We start from the raw sequence: 24397 nt of genomic DNA, 5'->3' as shown, positions 1-24397 counted from the left end.
CTTGATTGTTGATGTTTACCATAAATCAACACATACTGATCATTACTTAAGGTTTGACTGTCATCATCGCTTGGAGCACAAACTAGGAGTCATCTGAATGTTGTACCAAGGAGCTGACAATGTCCCCACAGACACAGCACCCAGGGAAGGGGAGAAATCCCACATTAAACAGGCTCTGGGTAAGTGTGATTATCCTAACTGGGCGTTTGAGTACGCCATCGTACAATGCTGTGATTGCAACTTTTTCCCAATCCTCTGAATAGTACACATTGTAACTGTAATTGATTGTCATGGTGATTTGCATATAAAACCGATTGCTGGTTTCGGTCGTTATGCAACTGTGCTGTTTATAAGGTTGGGGATTCCTGCAGTCAGCTGAGACTTGACGATGTCACTTAGATGAGTGATGAAATGTTTTTCCCACTAAACACTGTGTCCAGATGAACTGATTCAACTCTCTGAAACTTATCTAAGGTCATAAACTCTCTAGCATTCCTGGGAAGACTTCAGTGTAACTTTCCTTAGTTCTGTACGTGCCTGAATTAATGTAAATCTGTTTAACCTTCTAGTAATCCAGTTAATATTACTCAGCAAATGTTATCGTGAAAAATAGTTCAAGTCTCATATCTATGTGATATAAAATGACTGAGTTATTAAAATTCTGATTTAATGAATTGTTTGTCGCGTGAGCATCTAGTGTGATCGTTTTCGGTAGGAGAAGCGTCCACCTAGTGACTGTTTTTGGTAAGACAAGCATCTGAATTATTGACATAGCTGAATGACCATTATTGCATTAATCGTCTTTAAAATTAATTATTGAATGCATTCTATAGTAATGATTTGAATACTAATGTCTTGTAGAATTGAAATATACTTCCACTTAGTTCTTAGCCACAGTATAGAGAATTAAAGTTTTATTGTCTTCATTCTGTATTCACTTGTGTGATTAATAATATGTGATTTCTAAGTGTTTGCCCATAAATTTACATGATGTGTCAACGTTGACAACAGAAATGAGTGAGTATCTAGGCTAATTAAAATTGTGTAGCCTTCAAATAATCTCCCTAGATTAGGACATAAATAAGATGATTTTTCTTCATTTTGACAGTATTCTTTTTTCGCCCTTTCTGTTCAAAAAAATAAACAAGACATTCATTCAAAAGCCCATAAAAGTGTCATCTTTCGTTTAACATCTGCCTACAACTAGGGCTTCATGCCCTGCTCTGTTTTTTAAGACCTTTGGACTTGTATTTTCAACTTTCGCTGATGAGTCGAAAGTTCATCAAGCAGGCAACATTCAAAGACCACGAAAAAGCCCAAAACATCTGTTTAGCCGCTGCATGGCAGTTCACCACATTTATTTTTTTAACCTTTTATTGTAACCTTTTGTTGCTATTTTGCATATTGCAAACTTTTTTTGCAACTTTTGTGGTTAGAGTGGGGCTCTTGCATTGGGCCCTGTCACCTCGCCTTTTATGTGTATTGTTTCCGCATTACCTCCGCTAAACTGAGCTTCTCCAACATGGCTCCATTCTCTACGTTACATCTTTGAACCAACTCCTTCAAAATGGTTCTCTGGCTGTCACCATGGCAACCTGAAGTCCACCAAGTCTGCTTCAACACGCCCAAGGCCCTTTGGAAAAGCAAGTGTTATCCTCAGCCACCCACACCACAGAAACATGTAAGCATGAACTTTCATTCATACGTTCTGCTTATGAAAGTTGATGCAAAAGAGCTACCCTAAATTTTTTCAGAATCATGTTTATTGGCCATGTAGGTTTGCACATACGTGGAATTTGACTCCGATTTCGTGGCTGTCTCACTGTACTTAATATAGAATAACAACACTACAACACAACAATCTTCAAATATATATATATATGTATCGTGTTCCAGCTTGTCCATGAACACTAAACAGTCAACAGCTATGTGACTTGGCCATGAAATGTTTTGTTAAGTATAAGCAAGCCTTGACTAAAACCACAGAGTCCAAGGCTGTCCTGAATATTGACTCCAAATCTGTGCCCCTGGAGTTTGAGGGAGGCCATCACTACCTCCTGTGTGATGCAACTCCCTCATAGCCACAACGCCCTAGTGAGAGGCAGGGCTACTCAAAGGCTGAACCACAATTTTCCTTTCCAGACAGCTGCAGAAGAAATCTCCACCAATAGGGAAAACATTGCGATTGTGATAAGTTATCAGCATGAACCCAGACACGCTTACCCCACATGATAGACAAAAATCACCTAACTATGACTCATTCAATGACAAAGGTCAGAGAGTCAAAAACAATCCAGTCCATCACAGAAAACACATTGTTGCTGACATTGAAGTCACACAGCTCCACATTAGCAAGGAAGATCTTGACACAAATACATGTGATTGAAATTTTACTGGAGGAGGAGGAAACACAAAATGACTTCTCTGTAACCTCCTGGCATGCTCAATTCTCTCCTGAGGACCAAATACTGGTCCAAGTCAGCACACCCAAACAGCCACCAAACATAGCAACACCCTCAGTTTCTGAGAGTGCTTTTCTTTGCTGTTCAAAATAACTCTGGAAGAACAACACTTAGGGATAACTATCCAACAATGGAAAAGGAACTACCTCTTCAACATTTTTTGTGCAACCTACCAGAGAAAGGTCCTGCAAGCAAATTCTATATTTTTGTGACTCTTGAACATACGTTAGTGCATGAGGCACTCCTGGACTCTGGTGCAGATATCACCTTGATTTCATCAGAGCTCTTTTCTCAGCTTGAAATGTAGACATGTCGATTGAACAATTTTTTTGAAAGTGTACACCTGTTTGCTTGACGTTCAGGCATACTCTCTTGAAGGCACAACTTTGAATGAAATGGCTTTGATACATCACCGTTGGACAAGTAAGCCTTGTCCACCCTGCATACGTGTCTCCCTTACAAACTGTCCTGCTGATCACCGGAAAAGACCTCCTTAACCGATTTGAACCTTTGATTGACTTCAAACAGTTGGAAATATGGGCACAAGTACACAAATCTCTGCCCATTCCATTTCCTGAACAACCTAAGATTCAGTGCTTTGCTCTTGATGGTGACAATCCAACACCTTTCATTCCATAAGTTCAACCAAGGGGTTGCACAGTCTCTCAGGCACATCGTGCCACAGCCACTCTTCAGGCTGCTGCCAGCTCCATGACTGCTTGCATCGTGCCTGCCTTCAGTGACTTGAATCCTGTGACACTGCAAACAAAGGACCTAACACGGAAAGTTGAATCAGGTCATCTGGACACGTTTATTGAGAGAAACGTTTCATCACTCATCTAAGTGACTTCTTCAGTCTCAACTGACTGCGGGTATCCCCACTCTTATAAACAATACAGTGGCATAATGGCTGAAAGCAATGATCAGTTTCATATGCAAATTACCGTGACCATTAACTAGAGTTACAATGGCCATGTGTACTATTCACAGAGGATTGGGGAATAATTGCAATCACAGCATTGTAAGATGGCGACAGATGCACTCTCAGCCGCCCCCCCCCCCGGTTCAGGGATTGTCATTCCTTCTTCACACAGATAGCCTCTTTGACTCCCCATTCAAACCAGTGTTCTTCCCTATCAAGGATGTGCACATCCTCATCCTTGAAAGAGTGGCCACTGGCCTGCAGATGGGTGTAGACTGGAGTCCTGGCCTGACATGATAGCTCATCTGTATTGTGCCATCCTCTTGGTCAGCATCTGTTTGGTTTCCCCAATGTACAAATCATGACAATCCTCTCAGCACATAACAGCTTACACTCTGTTTGTACCTGATGACCTGATCCTTGGAGTGGATTAATTTTTGGCGTAATGTTTTTTGGGGTTTGAAAGCAGCTGAGACTCGTCTCAAGTCTTCTGACACTCCAGCCACATACAGAATCACCACTGGTTTATGCTTGTCCTTGTCCTTCTCCTTCTCTTCGATCGGCTGGTGCACTGTTTGGGCATCTTCCAGACTTTGACAAACACCCAGTTAGGATAACCATACTTAACCAGGGCATATTTAATGTGGGATTTCTCCCCATCCCCACCAACACAGCAGTGGGGACGTTGTCAGCTCAGAGGTACAATGTCCTGATGACTCCTAGTTTGTGCTCCAGTGGATGATGAGAGTCAAACCTTAAGTACTGATCAGTATGTGTTGGTTTATGGTAAACATCAACAATCAAATGTCCCCCATCACCAATTGCAATTTCAGTCTAAGAAGGCTAACCTGTCATTTTTCACATCCTCCCTGGTGAACTTGATGTGGTTGTCCACAGAGTTAATGTGGTCGGTGAAATGTGGTACATCCTGAGATTTGATTTTAACCCAGCTGTCGTCCACAAATCTGAACCAATGGCTAGGTGGTGTCCCTGGATTGGACATCAGAGTCTTCTTTTCCACTTCCTCCATAGACAAGTTGGCCACTACAGGTGAGACTGGAGAACCCCATAGCACACCCGGCTGCTGCCCCCTGTATGTGAAGTGCATGGACTGAAGACACAGCTTCAGGAGCAAACACACTTGTTCAGTGTTAAGGGTAGTCCTATTACTAAGGGTGGGGTAGTTTTGTAGTTTCATATGGGCTACCTCCACTGCTTCATCAACAGGAATGCACATGAAGAGAGACTTAACATCATAAGAGACCACTGTTTTATCCTCCTCCATAATGATGTCCCTCACCTTATCCACAAAATCCATAGTGTTCTGAATGTGATGTTCATTACTGCCTACCAATGGGTTAAGAATAGATGCCAGAAACTTAGAGACGTTATAGGTCACTGAGTTAATCATACAGACAATAGGCCTTAATGGCACATCCCGTTTATGTATCGTAGGTAACCCGTACAGACTAGGTGTAGCTTCCCCTGGGTATAATCTGTGGTACAACATTCTGTCAAAATTCATTGTCCTGTTTTAACATCTTCAGATAAGCTATCGTATTTTTCTTGTAACCACTGCTTGGATCTCATTTCAGGGGTTCATAAGTATTCAAGTCGCTAAGTAAGATCATAACTTTAGAGAACAATGGCCTCAGACTTGAAGGTGCTAACTCTCATCCCGGCCATTCCACATTCAGATTTCACACTTTCAGATCTGTGACTGGTTAATTTGGTTTATCTTATTTTCTTTCCTCTGGAAAGTGATGCCCCACTTCAACAAGTGCAAAATTTAAATGATAGTGTATAGTGTATTCTGTAAATTAACTGACATTGTGATCTGTAGCAAGAGTAGGGTGCAGGTTGAGAAGAGCCCGGAGAGGTGGAGGTATGCGCTGGAGAGAAGAGGAATGAAAGTCAGTAGGAGCAAGACGGAATACCTATGCATGAATGAGAGGGAGGACAATGGAATGGTGAGGACGCAAGGAGTAGAGGTGATAAAGGCATATGAGTTTAAATACTTGGGGTCAACTGTGCAAAGTAATGGGGAGTGCAGAAGAGAGGTGAAGAAGAGAGTGGAGGGTGGAGTGGGTGGAGAAGAGTGTCAGGAGTGATTTGGGACAGAAGGGTATCAGCAAGAGTTAAAGGGAAGGTTTACAAGATGGTTGTGAGACCAGCTATGTTATATGGTTTGGAGACAGTGGCACTGACGAAAAGACAGGAGGTGGAGCTGGAGGTGGCAGAGTTGAAGATGCTAAGATTTTCACTGGGAGTGATGAAGGACAGGATTAGGAACGAGTATATTAGAGGCTGATACCAGCTCAGGTTGGACGGTTTGGAGACAAAGCAAGAGAGGCAAGATTGAGATGGTTTGGGCATGTGTGGAGGAGAGATGCTGGGTATATTGGGAGAAGGATGCTGAATATGGAGCTGCCAGGGAAGAGGAAAAGAGGAAGGCCAAAGAGGAGGTTTATGGATGTGGTGAGGGAGGACATGCAGGTGGCTGGTGTGACAGAGGAAGATGCAGAGCACAGGAAGAGATGGAAACGGATGATCCGCTGTAGCGACCCCTAACAGAAACAGCCGACAGTAGTAGTAGTAGTAGTAGTAGTAGTAGTGTATTCTGTAAATTGTGTAAACACAACATTCATTGTACGCTGTCCGTCTTGGGAGAGAGATCCGTCCGCTGTTGCTCTCCCTGGGGTTTCTTCCTATTTTTTCTCCCTGTTAAAGGTTTTTTTTTAGGGAGTTTTTCCTTATCCGATGCGAGGGCCTAAGGACAGGATGTTGTGATGCTGTAAAGCCCCTTGAGGCAAATTTGTAATTTGTGATATTGGGCTATACAAATAAAATTGACTTGACTACTATGCTACAGACATATGCCAGCCGCAGTTATACCAAACTGTATACACATACTGACAGCATTTTAAACTATTTTAAATAAATAAATAATGCTATACAATAAACAATAAACAATAAATAGAACACTTTAAATGGGAAATTCCCCATCTCCCCACTCACCCTGTGATCGGTGATTGTTATCAGCCAATTCTCATTCCGGTGATCGGGACCCCCAATTGGAGCATCCCTACTTGGAACTTAAGGTGCTTGCATGCCAAGTAGAATCATATGCTCTTGTTGATTATGTTATTTTTCTACATGTTCTTAACTGAAATCCTAAAATCTCAAGTCTATTTTGCCTTCAGCTCTTTGTTCCCAGATGTGGTTAATTGCATGCAGACTGACAACCTGGAGCTTAAGAAGCTGGTCTACCTCTACTTGATGAATTATGCCAAGAGCCAACCAGACATGGCCATCATGGCTGTCAATAGCTTTGTCAAGGCAAGGGCCCTCATTTACACCTGAAAGAATAGTATAGATTGATACGAATTATGTACTGCACATGATATGGTGGTTGTAGGTAATTTAGTTTCACCACAACACAATTTAGGGTTAAAATTTACTGTAAATGTTGTATCCCTTCCCTGCCCCTAAGGATTGTGAAGACCCTAACCCACTGATTCGAGCTCTGGCTGTGCGCACCATGGGCTGCATTCGAGTGGACAAGATCACTGAATACCTGTGTGAGCCGCTAAGAAAGTGTCTGAAGGATGAGGACCCCTATGTCAGAAAGACAGCAGCGGTTTGTGTGGCCAAGCTTCATGACATTAATGCCCAGATGGTGGAGGACCAGGGCTTCCTGGATTCCCTAAGGGACCTCATTGCTGACTCGAATCCCATGGTATGTCCCGAGCTGATTACTCATTTTTTGTTCACTACATGCACAGTGTTTTCAATATGCCAACAAGTATTTTTATATGACACATAAAATACTGACAAAGAGCATTTATTACACCCTTGGTTTGTCCACCTAAAGCCTGTGAAAGCTTTTTCCTTTATCAGCTTTTTACTATAAACTGTAGGGTTCTGCCCCAACATACAAGTGACTGCAAAAGGAACAACAGTTTTAGTCATTCCTAATGAGATCTGCATCCCCCCCCATATACTCTCTCTGGTTTCAGTTAGTGGGGGCTGTAATGGACAAAAAACTTGTTCTCGGGTAATTCCACATTATCAAATGTACCAGTAAGAATTATGCTTATGCCAGCTACACCTTTGCCATGTTCAATCGAGACAGTTAGTAACTGATACTTGCATCTTTGAATAAAGAATGTTAATGATCAATGCGAAAAATTAAAGAACACAAGGGACATTACAAACAAAAAGTTGACTAGTTTATTAGATTTACAGTAAAACTTCTCTAAACCAAATGGCCTTGGGCCCAACCCTTTTGGTTTGTTTACCAAGGAATTCGGCTTTCAGAATATGAGTGTGATTACCTGATTTTATTTATTCTGCTATTTATTTATCTATATATTTATGTGATGCACATCTAGATAGGTAGGTCTTCTTTCAAATTCTATTGGACTGGACATTTTGAAGAATCTCTTGATTTTACCCCCTTTTTCATCCCCATTTGGCATGTCCAATTCCTTATTTTCCTGGGTCTCACCATTGTACAAACCCTGCAATGGTTGGAGAGGGCAAGACTTCCTTGTGAAGTCAGCCAAATCATTTTTTTTCACCTGCCAGCTGCCGGTTTCTCTGGGCAGAACATGTTTATTGAAGAACAAGCTATTTCCTCTAGATCCACCCATAGCTATACAGGTACCCTTCCACCTACAGGAGTCAGTAATTGCAATTGGAAGACAATACTGACCATCGTGCATTGCGGTGGATCCACAATATGAAAGACACTAACGCTAGAATTACCAGATGGTACTTGTCTCTCCAGCTCTTATCGTTTTCAGGTCAGGTACAGACCGGGACACAAGAATGTCATTGCTGACTTCCTGTCCCATGACTCTGAGAAGTAACGGTCTTAAGGGGGCGGGTGTGTGTGTGTGTGATAGAATGGGTGAGAACACAACCATTTATCCATCATCATCTCAGTTACCAGGTGTTGGCTTTCCTTGCCACAGTGGGTCAGCCTAAAACTCAGTTGCTGCTGACTGACACCGAGGAGTATTTAAGCGGTAGCTTTTGAGTTGTTAGGGGGTAGGATGTCTGGGTGTAGATGTGTGCATGTGCTGTTAATTTAATCTCTGTTATTATGAGTTGCGTTTTGTTCAGTTATGTCAAGTTAGAGGTTAGTTTCTTTTGCTTTGTCCATATTTTTTTTACTGTTTCACATGTAGCTACCCCCTGTAAATAAATCATGCTGGTTGGATGGAAACATGTAGCTACACCCTGTAAATAAATCACTCTGGTTGGATGGAAACATGTAGCTACACCCTGTAAATAAATCACGCTGGTTGGATGGAAACAGTTCTGAGTCTGCCTCCTACATTTTAGCCGCTCAGGCCAGGCTTCCTCACAACAGGCCACATTTTGTCCAATTTTCACCAAATTTACTACAGGTGATCTTCAGACCAAGCCTTACAAAAGTTATCATATGGATCTTTGATTTTTGAAACTGTTTGACCGTTACAGCCAATCAAAACTGGCGGCATAGCCGCCAAATAGGCAGTGAGGTCATATCTCAGCAACTGTTCGATATATTGACATCAAACTTGGAATATGGACTTGGGACATCTTTTTGGGGATGCGCAATAGATTTTTTGTCATTGTGTGGTTACTAAGGAGTGCCTCAACTAGCAAAATGTTGTTTTGGCTAATAACTGTTGTGTTTAACTTAAACAACTGATTCAAATGTCTGGTGATACCGTGGGGGGTCCCAAGGCCAAGACGTGGCAACTTTTCATGTCAGCCTAAATGATGCAGCTGTCATATTTTCTCAGGCCACAAAGGTTTCCCCAATCTTCACCAAATGTTAAGTTATCAGATAGATTTTGGATTTCTAAAAGAGTTTGTCTGTCACCGCCAACTGAATTCAGCTGCGAAGACTTCAAACAGGAACTGAGGGGATATCTCAGCAACGCTTGGCTGTATTTACACTAAACTTGGTATATGGACTTGGGACTCATTCCCAAGTATGTAGTTGGACTACTTGGTCGCCTCGTCTCTGCTCGCAGCTATATTTCAATTACTGTATCTAAAATCTCACATTCCAAAGCAAATCTAATTGTAGCTTTCTAAAGAAAGGCTGAACAGTTCTGAGCTAGGAAACTATTCCAGTGGCATTTCTATTAGCGCATGGTTTAGCATGGCATGGGTCTAAACTGTGCTGGATTTTTGGCAACATTTGATATCCATGCTGAACACGGCCAGAAGAATACCAACATCATTAAGCTCCTGGGAGGGCTTAATGATGTTAGTATTTAATGATTGGTTTGACAGTCACGTCACACCCAGTAACACCACATCTGATACAGTGTAGTTATCCATTGGACTGTCACAATTATTATGTAATCGCCTGATCACGGTTATTTGACCTGACTGCGATCATTTCGCATAATCGCTGAGTCGTTTCTATTCATTTGTATAAAAACAGCTGGATGAAACTAACAGAAATGTCATATTCCATCAGTATTTCCACGTTGTTTTCCACCGTTTGTTGTTTGACTGGCGCTCTTTTAATGACGTCATCTTGTTGCCCCCCTGGCACATGAGTGGTGAATTCACCCTTCGCTAAGGCCCGCCCTCCTTAGTTACTGTTGCTAAGCCCGTCAAGCTTTTACATTATTTTACGGTTAATAAAAGTAATTACTTACCTTGGAGCAGACAAAGCTGTGCTTGTTGATCTTTCAGGGGTTCAACTAGATTTGAAGCTTTATCCACAGCCTACATTTTTCAGGGTTTGATTTTGGTTTTGGAAAGGGAAAAAAATGTATATCTCCTCCCAACTTGTCCGGGTAACGAGTGTCACTGTTGCAAGTGCCCCAGGCACAACGTTTAACCATAACTAGCTAAAAGGCCACAAAACCAGCTCGAAAATTAAGAAAATCTGAAACGCCGCCATGAAAGTCTCAGACCTCCCTTTCTGTCAGTGGATATTTCTCTTCTCTTTAAGCCCTCTGGCACTTTCCCTCCTCTCCGTTGTGAACATAGCGGTGTCTTGTTTGGCCGAGCTCTGGCGCTAGCTCTAAATGTGGCCACTCATGTGGAACCCCCAGAAGCTACAAAAATGAATTATTTATCAGTGAGAAGTTTTTATTCATGTATTTTTTTGTCAGAGCCTGTCCTATGCTGCGCTGTGACTGGCCAGTCTGCGTTTCAGGGCGTGGCTTAGCGAAGGGTCACTATAATATTCGACGTTAACGTCATGGACATAGTTGTAAAGTCAAACCCCACAGCAACGCTGTGGGCACGTTTTGGTATTAAGCCAAATGAAAAAGGAGAGCCCAATAACTTGGAGGAGGTGATTTGTCGGATTTGCAGCAAAAAAGGTAGCGGTCAAAAGCGCTAATACCGCAAATAAAAAAATAAAAAATAAAAAAACATCTACGGATCCACCACCCCACCCCAATTCGCCAAACTTGGAAAGACAGCCACCGCCGCAGTTCCATCCTGGCAACTGGCTGTTCCTGAAGCTTTCGGACGAGTGTCTAAATATAAACGTGACAGTACTAGATGGTACACGTTAACAGACAGTGTAACGCGGTATATAGCCAAAGAAATGCATTCAATACGGTTGAAAAACCAACATTTAAAGAAATGCTGCAAAAGTTTGACAAGCAGTACAAATTACCAGGAAAAACATGCATCTCCAAAACTGCAATCCAAAGAAGCGGCTGGAGACGCCACATGTATTGGAGGAGGCATGTGGTAGTCTGCAGCCCTCCCCGGTTTTGCAGAGGGGGTGGAGCGGCAACCGGGACGGCTCAGAAAATAGGGTAATTGGCCAAGTACAATTGGGGAGAAAAGGGGGGGGAAGCCAAAAAGAAAAAAGAAAAAGACAATTAAATCATTAATCACGATTATTTGTATGACAATTAATCGTCAACTAAAATTTAATGATCGTGACAGCCCTAGTTATCCTACGGTTAAATATCTTACCGAGAATGTCTTTTGGAATATCGGAATAGAGGGGTTAGGTTTACTGAAGTTTTATAAAACTGCAGGCCATAGGGAATGTTTTAGAAAGCATTGTGCTTATTGCACAAAATTTGGTATGGAGAGGGCTCGGTATGGAGGAGTTTTAATAAAGAACTAAGTTAATTAGATAGATCAATATTAGCCAAGTCGAAACTCGGAGTTATCATTATAACTAAACATTTGGGTTTTCCTAACTTAACTTTTAATAAAATAAAGAAACAGGCAGCCAATATGAGAGAGAGCCAAACACAATTAATTCCATCAAACCAATAACAGGGATGCTCACACACCTTCCCTGTTTGCGGCAAGCCCCAAAGGAAAGAAGAGAGAACAAATGATGTTGCTCCATGTACTACATGGAGCAACATCATTTGTTCCAGACCCTAATTATGCAGTCATATTGTAAAGACATGGAACATTTTATCACATAACTTATCTTGGCCAAGCTATATTATGTGATAGATTTTTACGTTATCAATTTGTCTCCCTGTACGTTCTGCTTTGTAAGTCACTGTGTGGTTGGGTAGTGCAAAGTTGTCACTTTACCAATAATGAGGCCTCCAGCTCATCCTCAAGAAAGTTGGAAACTACTGGTTTGTATGTATGACTGCACCATGCCGATCCTACCTGATGTTGCCATTTTTATCAACACACTAACTACTTGTCTTTGATCACCCTGTTGTTGGGTTGTTTATTTTGCTGGTGAAATGCCACTGTCAGTCATTATAAGTTAGGATTGGACCACACCCACACAGTCCTGATCAAACAGATTAGTTTTTTGTGTGCTATTCATTTAAGTTTATTTTTCTTCCTAACTTTGGTTAGTACATTTAAGTCGTCTTGATGCATGCTCAATAACCCAGGTAAGTGTTATTGCATTGTAAGAGGGTTAGGGTTAGGTTAGGGTTAGCACAGAAGAGCTACTTCATCAGGCCAGGACTCCGCAGTCTACACCCATCTACAGGCCAATGACCACTCAAGGATGAGGATGTGCACATCCTTGATAGGGAGGGCCACTTGTTTAAATGGGGGGTCAAAGAGCCCATCTGTGTGACGAGGGAACGACCATCCCTGAACCGAGTGCGGGGTAAGAGTACATCTGTCACCATCTTACAATGCTGTCTGTGATTGCAACTGTTAACCAATCCTCTGTGAATAGTATACATGGCCATTGTTACTAGTTAATGGTCACAGCAATATTCATATGAAACCGATTGTTGGTTTTGGTCGTTATGCAACTGTATTGTTTATAAGGGTGGTCAGTTGAGACTGACGAAGTCACTTAGATGAGCGATAAAACTTTTCTCCCAGTAAATCTTGTGTCCAGATGAACTGATTCAACTTTCTGGGATACATTCTAAGTCACTCATTTGTAAAATCTTGTAGATGTTCTTAATTTTTGAAACCATGTTTTCAGGGGTTCTAAGTCAAATTTTACTCACATGATTCCTCAAGTATTGAACTCTACAGTTTCAACACTATAGTTAGAGTTTAATTACATTAAAGGTCTCATCAAAAAATGATCTCTTACCTCTAGGTTGTTGCCAATGCGGTGGCTGCACTGTCAGAGATTAGCGAGTCGCATCCTAACAGCAATCTGCTAGACCTTAACCCCCAGAACATCAACAAGCTGCTGACAGCCCTCAATGAGTGCACAGAGTGGGGGCAGATTTTCATCCTAGACTGCCTGTCTAACTACAATCCTAAGGATGACCGAGAGGCCCAAAGGTAGCAATCAGTCAGATGTGAGGTGGAAATAAGTTGTCAAGTAACTGTTCAGCACACACCATGAAAAACACATGCAGTATGTAGCTTGGAGTCACACTTTTCAGAATGGAAACATCTGTTGAGTCAGATAATATAAGTACAGTAGGAGAGCAGACTGGAGCCATTGCAATGGCAATTAAGTGGTATACAGATTATAACTAGCAACTTGATATTAGTACTCATAATACCCTAAGGAGAAACCTACAACTCGTTAAATGACAATGGATATTGTGGATTTCTTATGAGCAAGTTATATTTTAGGTTTGTGGATTTGATCACTTGGTTAGAAAATGCTGAACTTCAAGTGTCCTAAGTGAGCTTTTTTTTTTTAATATGCCATTTTCACCAATACTGATTTTTACAATGTCAGACTGGTTTGAAGCTTCTAAGCTACCTTGATATGCCACACAACAGCTTGGTTTACTTATACCAGATACTTAGTTATAGCCCCCCTATTCTCAAACAAGATGCAGATGAACCTCTCCTGTGATTTTCTTTAATAATTCTATTCCTCTCTGCTCACCTCTTAAGCATCTGTGAGCGTGTCACCCCCCGGCTTTCCCATGCGAACTCAGCAGTGGTGCTTTCAGCTGTCAAGGTGCTGATGAAGTTCTTGGAGCTTCTGCCGAAGGAGTCAGATTACTACAACACCCTGATGAAGAAACTGTCCCCACCACTGGTCACATTACTCTCTGGGGAGCCCGAGGTCCAGTATGTGGCGCTGAGGAACATCAACCTCATCGTCCAGAAAAGGTCTTCAGTCACACCTCATAACATGAGCTTGATTCAGAAAGTTGTAGTTGCAGCATTGGCAAATGTACAGTAGTTTTATGTTTTATTTTTTCTGTTATTGACATTTTTATTTCCCTGCAGTGACCGTTAGCTTTAGATCATCGACACCACATTTCTTCGTATGCTCTGTATGCTAATTGTTTATACTTGATAAAGTTTGCACATAGTCTTATGTGTTATGTGCTTTCTTTGGTTAGGCCTGAGATCCTGAAGCAGGAGATCAAGGTGTTCTTTGTCAAATACAATGACCCGATCTATGTGAAACTGGAGAAACTGGACATCATGATCCGCCTGGCCTCCCAGGCCAACATTGCCCAGGTATAAAACAGAAAAAGGTCTTCTTTCAAAGAATCCTACTCTAAAGTTACAAACAGTTATTATAGTATGTTGCTAATGTCAGCATTTTTAAAGTATGTTTTCTATGACAAATGGTTTTGCCATAAAAATATAAATGCAATATCAACTTCGTTAAAAATAGATGTTGCAACTTGCCGACTTGTGATCAAATTATACACGGGTTTATGTTGCACCTCCAAAAAGAGCAACGCTAAAATAGGACTGTAAAATCTATGGCCTCAATACACAGCTCTAAAATAGATAAATAAAATAAAACTTTAGATGGATAGCATCATGCACATGACTAAGGGGGTTTATTCACACAAGATAAGAACATGACAAAACAGTTTAGTATAGCATTCAGCACAGTCTATTACATAAACCAAGTAAAACTATCATTATTTTTTGGATTAAAAATCTCAACCCAAAAGTCAGTACACAAGGATTCACTAATAAACAAACAATAAGCCATAAACTAAGATTCCTTAATAAAGGGAAACAACAAGCTATGGCATTAAATAAGAGTATAAATAAATCGTACTGGTAAAGGTTCAACAACAGATCTCAGTAGCTTGGGGAGTGAATGTCTCTCGAAAAAGATACATACTTGTTATATCCCAATAGCCTCCCTCTTGGTATGGCCCAATTCTGATAACAAGAAGAAGAGAATTTGTAGGTCATTTTTAAATTCATAACTTTGTCAATAGTTATCTTTTTTAAAGTTTTTCCTGTTCCTCTTAGCCATAATTTTGATAATCTTGTGTCAACTGGATTCTGCATTCAAACCTTCCTGTTTTTAAAAGGACTCCAACATGCAAATTTTGGACAAAAGCAGTAGATAACTTCTGAAGAGAGATAGGTGAGATTTATTTTTTTTGATAATTTGAGAACTATAGTTTTTGTGAATTCCAGTCATGTGAAAGATTAAGAAAAATTATTTAAGATTTTATTGAGTTTCTTTAAGAAATATTAATACAAATGAACAAGTACAAATGACCAAAACAAATGAACTAAAACAGCAATGACTTGAAAGATCAATTTAAATATGTTTTGAATATATATAAATCTCTATATGTAAATGTGTAATATATATATGTATATATATATAAAATAGATAAATATGAATATGTAAATATACATATATAAATAGATTAAAGAAAAAATTTAATATAGCTTGTGGGCGACACGGTGGCGCAGTGGTTAGTGTGGTCGCCTCGCAGCAAGAAGGTCCTGGGTTCAAGCCCCGGGGTTAGTCCAGTCTTGGTGGGTCATCCTGGGTCGTCCTCTGTGTGGAGTTTGCATGTTCCCCCCGTTTTTGCATGGGTTGCCTCCGGGGGCTCCGGTTTCCTCCCACAGTCCAAAGACATGTAAGTCAGGTGAATTGGCGGTGCTAAATTGTCCCTGAGAATGAATGGGTGTGTGTATTTGTGGGCCCTGTGATGGCCTGGCGGCCTGTCCAGGGTGTCTCCCTGCCTGCCGCCCAATGAATGCTGGAATAGGCTCTAGCATCCCCGCAACCCTGTGAGCAGGATAAGCGGTTAAGACAATGGATGGATTTTAATATAGAAATATCCTTTTCTAAAATGGAGGTGATAAGAAGAATCAGATTTAAGCCATATGAAATTTGGTTAAAGAGAAGCCACTTGTAGAGTGTGGACCTGAGGGTCTTAAAGGCCTTTTCTTACCATTTGGTTAAAGGTGAATTTTTAGTTGGTTAAAGGTTTAATAGAAAGAGTTAACACTTTTTATTTTATAATAGGGACATCTCTGAACATGGATTCATGTATTTTGAAAAAAACAAAAAAACAAAAAAAACAAAAACACCCAATGCTGTCTGAGAAAAGACAAAAGGGATTTTAAATTGTTATCTGAATTATGGCTTTGGATTACTCGAGACAGACAAGGGATAAATTGTGTTAATATGTTGTTTTTGTGGATGCAAACATATTGTTTATTGCTGAATTGACCACTCTAGGTTCTGGCTGAACTGAAGGAATATGCTACAGAAGTGGATGTTGACTTTGTTCGTAAGGCTGTCAGAGCCATTGGACGCTGTGCCATCAAAGTTGAGGTAAAGAAGCACCGCTATCACTGGTTTTTTCGCAGATTATCAAAAAGAGGAACATGTTGTTATACTGTCCCCCATTGTTTCACCATTCAAAGCTCCATACCTTGCGTTCATTGGCTATATAACACAAAGGTGGTAAATCAAATTTGTAGTCAAACATTTGAACAAAAGGAGACACTAACCCTTAAGCCAAAATCTTTTGGTGCAGCTCAAATTTGTAGCAGTAGTCTTGTATTTGTGCAGGCAAGTAACCTCTTTTCTAGGTATTCAGCAAGCGAAAGATGACATATATCATCTTCTTTCTTGTTTGTTTGGTTTCCCCTCCTAACAATCACTATTTACATCTGCAATAAAATTTTGTTTTTTTCTTTTTGCAGTATTCAGTATTCTTGGTATGTTGTATCACTGGGACAGTTTTCACATATTCTGATTTTCTTGGGAGATGCAGTGTAACCACATCAAAATGATGTCGTACAAGCATGTCTGTCCTGTTTCCTAGCAATCAGCTGAGCGCTGTGTCAGCACCCTGCTGGATCTGATCCAAACCAAGGTCAACTATGTGGTTCAGGAAGCCATTGTGGTTATCAGGGACATCTTCCGCAAGTATCCTAACAAGTATGTGCCCTGGTGGATCTCTTAAAGGACATAATAATGTTTGACTAACACATTGATATTAATTCATCATTTTTGTTCATATAACTGAATAGGAATGCTTTATTAAGAGTGATTTGTTTTTGGTGAACTAATCATTGAAATTATGTGCAAAAAATTACATGATGATGTTGGTAGCGTTGAAATTAAAGCATTTAGACTAAAATAAATGAAATTTAGTACCATTGGCTGAATCATAGATGCATCATGTGACAGTGTTATGAAAATTTGTACACTGTCCTAAAATATTCAAACATGACAAAAACTACAATAGTTATCTGCCGTCACTTCCATCTCGTGTGACAATACAAGTGGATTTCAATCTGCATTTGCACACACACACACGCACACACACACACACACACACACACACACACACACACACACACACACACACACACACACACACACACACACACACACTTGTCTGTGAATGTTCTCATTCATCCAGGTCATGGTTATCCAAAGGAGTTGAATCAAGTTGAATCAGCTGGACTTGGTACCAAGTCCAGTTGCACTTGATTCAACTCCTTTGGACACACACACACACACACACACACACACACACACACACACACACACACACACACACACACACACACACACACACACACATATACGTATATATACATACACATTAGCAGCTGATGAGTGTGTGTGTGTGTATATATATATATATATATAAATCAACACGGATACAGGAAAAAAGATTTTAATACATTGCTGTACAGGCCTTATTCATGCGTCTCGCACTCATCAGCTGCTAATGTGTTTCAACAAAGAATCATACAGTTTGCGATGTCCAGCGTCACGCCCCTAATTTCGGTTGGACAGCGACCAATCAGATGGGGAAACATTCAAACTATAACAACCAATGGGGTAGGTACTTATGATGCAAAGCAACCAATGGAGGGGTAGAAAACATTACAACCAATGGGACTGGGGTTTGTTTTGAAAAGTATTTAGGGGCCAGGGCACTGTTGGAATGGTGTACATTAAAAATATAACAAGGTAATTTATGTGAAATATATATTGGGGTGGTGTTGGGGCACAATTGGAAGGACAGGCAGTTAAAATATTAAAAAAATATTTAAAAAAAACTCATAAATGTCATATGTGTATTGCTAATGTGTTTCAGCAAAGAATCATACATAATTTTCTAGTAGAGAACCATGGCCTCAGACTTGGAGGTGCTGACTCTCATCCCAGCCATTTCACACTCAGCTGCAAACTGCCCCAGTGCGCGCTGGAGGTTGCATTCTGATAAAGCCAACAAAACCACTTCATATGCGAAGAGCAGAGATAAAATTTTGAGGTTCCCAAAACGGACACACTCCTCAGCTTGGCTACACCTTGAGATCCTGTCCATGAATATCACAAACAGAACTGGAGACAAGGGACAACCTTGGCGGAGTCCGACACCCATCGAAAATGTGTTTGACTTTATGCCGAGAATGCAGACACAGCTCTCACTTTTGATATACAAGGACAGGATGGCTTGTAGCAACTGCTTCGGTACCCCATACTCCTGCAGTACCCCCCACAGAGTGCCCCAGGGTACACGGTCTTAAGCCTTCTCCAAGTCCACAAAACACATGTAGACTGGCTGGTCAAACTCCCATGCCCCCGTCAGCACTTCTGCAAGGGTAAAGAGTTGGTCTGTTGTTCTACAGCCAGGACGGAATCCGCATTGTTCCTCCTGTTTCTGAGTTTTGACAATCGGTCGGAGCCTCCTTTCGAGCACCCTAGAGTAGACTTTCCCAGGGAGGCTGAGCAATGTGATGCACTGATAATTGGAACACATCCTCCGGTCCCCCATTTTGAATATGGGAACCACCACCCCAGTCTGCGACTCCGCAGGTACTGTCCCCGACCTCTACGCGACACTGAAGAGGCGTCTCAACCAAGACAGCCCAACAATGTCCAGAACCTTCAGCATCTCAAGGCGAATCTCATCTATACCCGGTGCCTTGCCACCGAGGAGCTTTTTAACTACCTCAGAGAATTCTGCCAGGGATATGGGTGGGGCTTCCCCTGAGTCTTCAGACTCTACCTCCTCCACTGAGGATGTGTTAGCCGGGTTCAGGAACTCCTCAAAGTGTTATTTCCACTGCTCAACAACAACAGTTCCCCTCTCCAGCTGAACACAGCCTGAGTCAAGCCCTGCTTCCCCTTCCTGAGTCACCGTATGGTTTTACCAGAACTTCCTTGAGGCCAACCGAAAGTCCTTCTCCATAGCCTCGCCGAACTCTTCCCACACCTGAGTTTTTGCTTCCACGACCACCGAAGTGGCAGCCCTTCTGGCAGGCCAGTACCTTTTTGCTGCTTTAGGAGACCCCTGGGCCAACCAAGTCTGAAAGGCCTCCTTCTTCAGCCTGACGGCTTCCCTCACCACCGGTGTCCACCAGCGGGTTCTTAGGTTGCCGCCTCGACAGGCACCGATGACCTTATGACCACAGCTCCTGCCTGCTGCATCGGCAATAGAGGCTTTGAACATGGCCCACTGTCCCCAGCCTCCCTCGGGATACATGAGAACTTCTTCCGGAGGTGGGAGTTGAACACCTCACGGACAGGGGCCTCCGCCAGACGTTCCCAGTTCACCCTCACTACATGTTTGGGTTTGCCAGGTCTGTCCGGCAGCCTTCCCCGCCATCTGATTCAACTCACCACCAGGTGGTGATCAGTTGACAGCTCTGCTCCTCTCTTCACCCAAGTGTCCAAAACATACAGCCGCAGATCTGATGATACGACCACAAAGTAATACTGATAAGGTGTAGTCAAGTGCTGTTGTATTTTAAACACAGAGCCATGTTTGTGGAAGTGCTGAATAAATTCATTTTCACTTGATCAAACGTACAGTTCTCAACTTTTTTATTATACATACTGAGAGCTTCCTATTTTTGAACATAAGATATATCGTGGCTTTTGAAGTCTTAAACACTTGCCCCATCCATTGGACTGTATTGAAGCCCAGTGCGACAATTCATAATAATGGATTACATTTATATAGTGCTTTATCTAGACACCCAAAGTGCTTCACAGAGAATTCAACATCGACGTGCAGAACACACTACTTATTGGACTTTGTCTCAGCTGGGCTAAAACAGCTGAAGATGATGTCTGGTGCCAAAATTTACAGTGGAAAAACAAGAAAGCACATCTCCAGTGAGCACAGGAGCATCAAAATGAGACCATTTAGGAGTGGAAGAGAGTTGTCTGGTTGGATAAGTCCCAGTTCCTTTTACATCATGCTGATGGAAGGATCAGAATTTGGCTCAAGCAACATGAGTCCATGGAGTCCTCCTGTTTGGTGTCAACAGTACAGGCTTGTGATGGCCATGTGATGGTGTGGGGAATGTTTTCTGGCACACATTAGGGCCCCTCATACCCACTTAACAACATCTGAAAAGCATGGTATATTTGTACGTTGTTGCTGACCAAGTTCATCCATTCTTAGCTACAGTTTATCCACCCTTGAATGGACACTTATAGCATGATAATGCACAAGGCACATATCATCACTGACTGGTTCCAGGAACATGACAGCAAGTTTTCATTTCTTCAGTGACCTACACAGTCCCTGGATCTCAATCCTATTGAGCATCTTTGGGATGAGGTGGAATGGGCTGTTTGCAGCAAGACTCTGAAGCTGTCCAATTTGCAACAAATGCAAAACACAATCATTTCTGCATGGTAAAACTTTCCTGCTCAACACATCCAACATCTTGTAAAATCCATGCATAGATGAATTCATGCTGTTCTGAAGGCCAAAAGAGGTGCTACACACTACTAGATAGGTGTACCTAATGGCAACTCACTGTATGTCTGTATAGTTCCAAATTATGTGCAGCAAGTCTTAATAAGACCTAGGTGGAAAGAAAGTAAACCAATCCTTTAATATTTCAAAGTTCCTGGATCAATTCAACCCAAAGAAAAGATAGTATGAGTGATTTTAAAATCAAAATTTGGGCAGGATTTGAGTTGATTTTACTTGGGTGGTGGCCAAAATAACTGGTAACATGGTTTACAAAGTTGTTCACCCCCTACTTGCGTACCTTTTGTTTTGTTTAGATATGAGAGCATCATAGCCACACTGTGTGAGAACCTGGATTCGCTGGATGAACCTGATGCACGTGCCGCTATGATATGGATTGTTGGCGAGTATGCCGAAAGAATTGATAATGCGGACGAGCTGCTAGAGAGCTTTCTTGAAGGCTTCCATGATGAAAGCACCCAAGTGGGTACACCAAAGTGCTTCTTAACAAATATTAATTGCAGTATTTGATATTCAGGGCTCAGAATTAATGTTTCTGCTTACTTGTGATAAAGGGTGATGGGAACGTTTTTAAAAAAATTTACAGCACATTACACCAGATTTATATAGATTAGTATTTTATTGCATTAAACTCATTTGAGTGGGAGTCTTTGACATGGCATTAGTCTCATGACCCCTTAGCTTGGGTGTCAAGTTTAGGATGATTTGTTTGCTTAAAATTAGTTGATGGAAACACGCACTTATTTTATTTTTATTTTTAGACTACAAAATATAATATACAGATGACCAAAATGCTTTTGGCTAACCCTAATCACAAAAAACACTCCTTTTCTGTATGCTAAGCCAGATGAACTTAGACTGGTTGTTAGGTTGAAAAGTACTTTTCTTTACAGTAGGTGTGTACCTTGTATTACCTCACTCAATATTAATTTGGTTTTCATATTTCTTAAAAAATGGTAGCAATTCAGGGGTGAGATATTTTTATTTCTTTTTTGGATTTTTTCCCCCTTTTTTGCCCCAATTGTATCTGGCCAATTACCTCAGTCTTCCGACCTTCCCAGTCGCTACTCCACCCCTTTTGCTGACCCAAGGAGGACTCCACATGCCTCCTCCGATACATGTGGAGTCGCCAGCCGCTTCTTTTCACCTGACAGTGAAGGGTCTCGCCAGGGGAACATAGCGCGTCGGAGGATCACGCTATTCCCCCCAGTTCCCCGTACCCCCCGAACAGGTGCCCCGACCGACCAGAGGAGGCACTATTGCAGTGACCAGGACACAGGAATCCCCAGAGGTAACACAGGGATTCAAACCGGCGAGCCCTGTGTTGGTAGGCAACGGAATAGACCGCTACACTACCTGGACGCCCCCAGCGGCGAGATATTTTAAAGAACATTGCTTCTTTTTTTGCTAGGTTCAGTTGTGCAGAGAACATACTTTGTGCCATCTCTAATATATGTGTATATTTCCGCAAATAAATGCAAATCTGTGGACGCTAGAGATGGCTTGATTTTGTGTGTTCTAAATCATAATTGGAGAATCAACTTGATGAAATAATCACCATTCATCAATAAGTAAGCTGCCCCTTGTCAAACACTCCTGTTTGTTTTGCCTTCCAACAATGAAAATGCTTTTCGTTGGTGGTCTGGCTGTTACTGAAAACTTTTTGTGATAAGAAAGAAGACTGGACCTGCTTTTTCTTTCATGTCAGGTCCAAATGCCCAACATAGTTTCTGTTTATGTGTTGTAAATGTGGAGTTATAATCTTAATCAGCTCCAAATTTGTAGCCTCTGGACTGTCGCACTTCCATTGGATGATAAGGTAGCACAGTTGCCCAGTGGTTAGCACTGTTGCCTCTCTGCAAGAAGGTCCTGGTTTCGAACCCCAGGCTGTCTCAGGTCCTTTCTGTGTGGAGTTTGCATATTCTCCCCGTGTCTGCGTGGGTTGCCTCCGGGTGCTCCGGTTTCCTCCCACCATCAAAAAGACATGCATGTTAGGGTTAATACCCCTGCCTGTGCCCCTGAGCAAGGCAATGGGAAGAAGAAATGGAGTTGGTCCCCAGGCACTGCAAGTGCCCACTGCTGCTATACAATAGGATGGGTCACATGCAGAGGATAAATTCGTTCTAAGAATACAATTCGTTGTGAGAATAGAATGACAAATTACAGCAGCTTTCTTCTTTTTCTTCTAATGCATGAGAAAAAAAGAATGTGTGTAAAAAGTATTAAATTTACCATCTGCACATTCTCCTTTATAGATTTTCCTTTATATTCTCCTTTAAAGATAGGGCATTTAACGACTACAGATGTTTTAAGGGTAATTCTTCAGCACCTTTTTAAGGTATATTTCTTAAACTCTGTTAAAATTATTTCAACATTTTGACCAGTAGAGTGTTCTGTTCATTAAAGTAGAGATTGTAAATTAGTAACGGTAGTTGGTAGGTTTGGGCAAATGTTTTGAATATAAATTACTGACAGGCCGGTTTTTCATTTTAAGGTCCAGCTCACCTTACTCACTGCCATTGTGAAGCTATTTCTTAAGAAGCCATCTGAGACCCAAGAGCTGGTGCAGCAGGTCCTCAGCCTGGCTACTCAGGTACCCTTCTACCATACCAAATACCTCAAATTTGTATTTCTCCAGGTATCATTGCTCATGGACAAACATTAACTTCAGGCACTACCTATAACTTCTGGTTGACCTCTCGTATCATCTAACAACACACTTCTGCAGGACTCAGATAACCCTGACCTGCGTGACAGGGGTTACATCTATTGGCGCCTGCTGTCCACTGATCCGGTGACAGCCAAGGAGGTGGTCCTGTCGGAGAAGCCCCTCATCTCTGAGGAGACAGACTTGATTGAGCCCACCCTGCTTGATGAACTCATCTGCCACATTGGCTCACTGGCCTCTGTGTATCACAAACCCCCCAACGCCTTTGTAGAAGGCAGCCATGGCATCCATCGCAAACACCTGCCCATCCAGCACAGCAGGTCAGTGAATTATAATTATTAATAATAATTATCTAAATAGTGAAAAGTTGTAAGGTGGATATATAAGATGTGCATACCTTCTTGGGCTGCACGATATTGGAAAAAAATTGCGTTTTTTTTTTTTTTGGCGATATATACTGCAATTTAAAATAATACAAGATTTTTCCAGATGACATGAATAGCTCTGTTTGAAAAAAAAATCATTCTAGAATCGGGTGATTTTGTAGGGGAATTGTTGGGAAATTGTGAAAAGTGAGCGCTGTATTTTTTCGCCATTCATACGGGAAGAGGAGATAATGGGGCTAGACAAGGTGACGCGGAATGACAGCCAAGAATAGTGATGTACAAATTGGCTCTGACGTCATCCAAATCTGTATGTACACATCCACCTGCCACCCACCCGAATGAATTATTTTCTCTGCTTTAGAGACCCGCACCCGATCAAGTTATCATTATTTCTCAGTGGGATACATGTAAGCATGACGATATGGTAACATATTACACCATGTTTGAGGTTTTTTGTTTTTTTTTGTGACATTTTCATGCAGCGCTTTGCAGCTGTTGCATATGACATACCCAGCACATGACTCGTCATGGTTAAGTATTTTACTAAATTGCTCCCATACAGAACTTTTCTGCCC

At 41.6% G+C, this 24397-nt stretch overlaps 1 protein-coding gene across 2 annotated transcripts in view; it reads left to right on the top strand.

The window, feature by feature from the left end:
* The window catches only part of LOC130117335 (AP-1 complex subunit beta-1), a 111707-nt gene that overhangs the window by 19493 nt on the left and 67817 nt on the right, over positions 1 to 24397 (top strand). For both annotated transcript variants that reach the window (XM_056285551.1, XM_056285550.1), the window contains exons 4-13: positions 6588 to 6723; positions 6878 to 7123; positions 12917 to 13107; positions 13678 to 13899; positions 14136 to 14256; positions 16250 to 16345; positions 16842 to 16957; positions 21065 to 21230; positions 23263 to 23361; positions 23497 to 23756. In XM_056285551.1, the coding sequence (XP_056141526.1) occupies positions 6588 to 6723; positions 6878 to 7123; positions 12917 to 13107; positions 13678 to 13899; positions 14136 to 14256; positions 16250 to 16345; positions 16842 to 16957; positions 21065 to 21230; positions 23263 to 23361; positions 23497 to 23756 (1653 nt within the window). The remainder of the gene's footprint in view (positions 1 to 6587; positions 6724 to 6877; positions 7124 to 12916; positions 13108 to 13677; positions 13900 to 14135; positions 14257 to 16249; positions 16346 to 16841; positions 16958 to 21064; positions 21231 to 23262; positions 23362 to 23496; positions 23757 to 24397) is intronic.

This window comes from Lampris incognitus, chromosome 8, assembly GCF_029633865.1.
Source record: "Lampris incognitus isolate fLamInc1 chromosome 8, fLamInc1.hap2, whole genome shotgun sequence".
Lineage (NCBI taxonomy): Eukaryota > Metazoa > Chordata > Actinopteri > Lampriformes > Lampridae > Lampris > Lampris incognitus.
The sequence above is the reverse complement of the archived record's forward strand: the minus strand, read 5'-3'. Positions and strand labels throughout refer to the sequence as shown.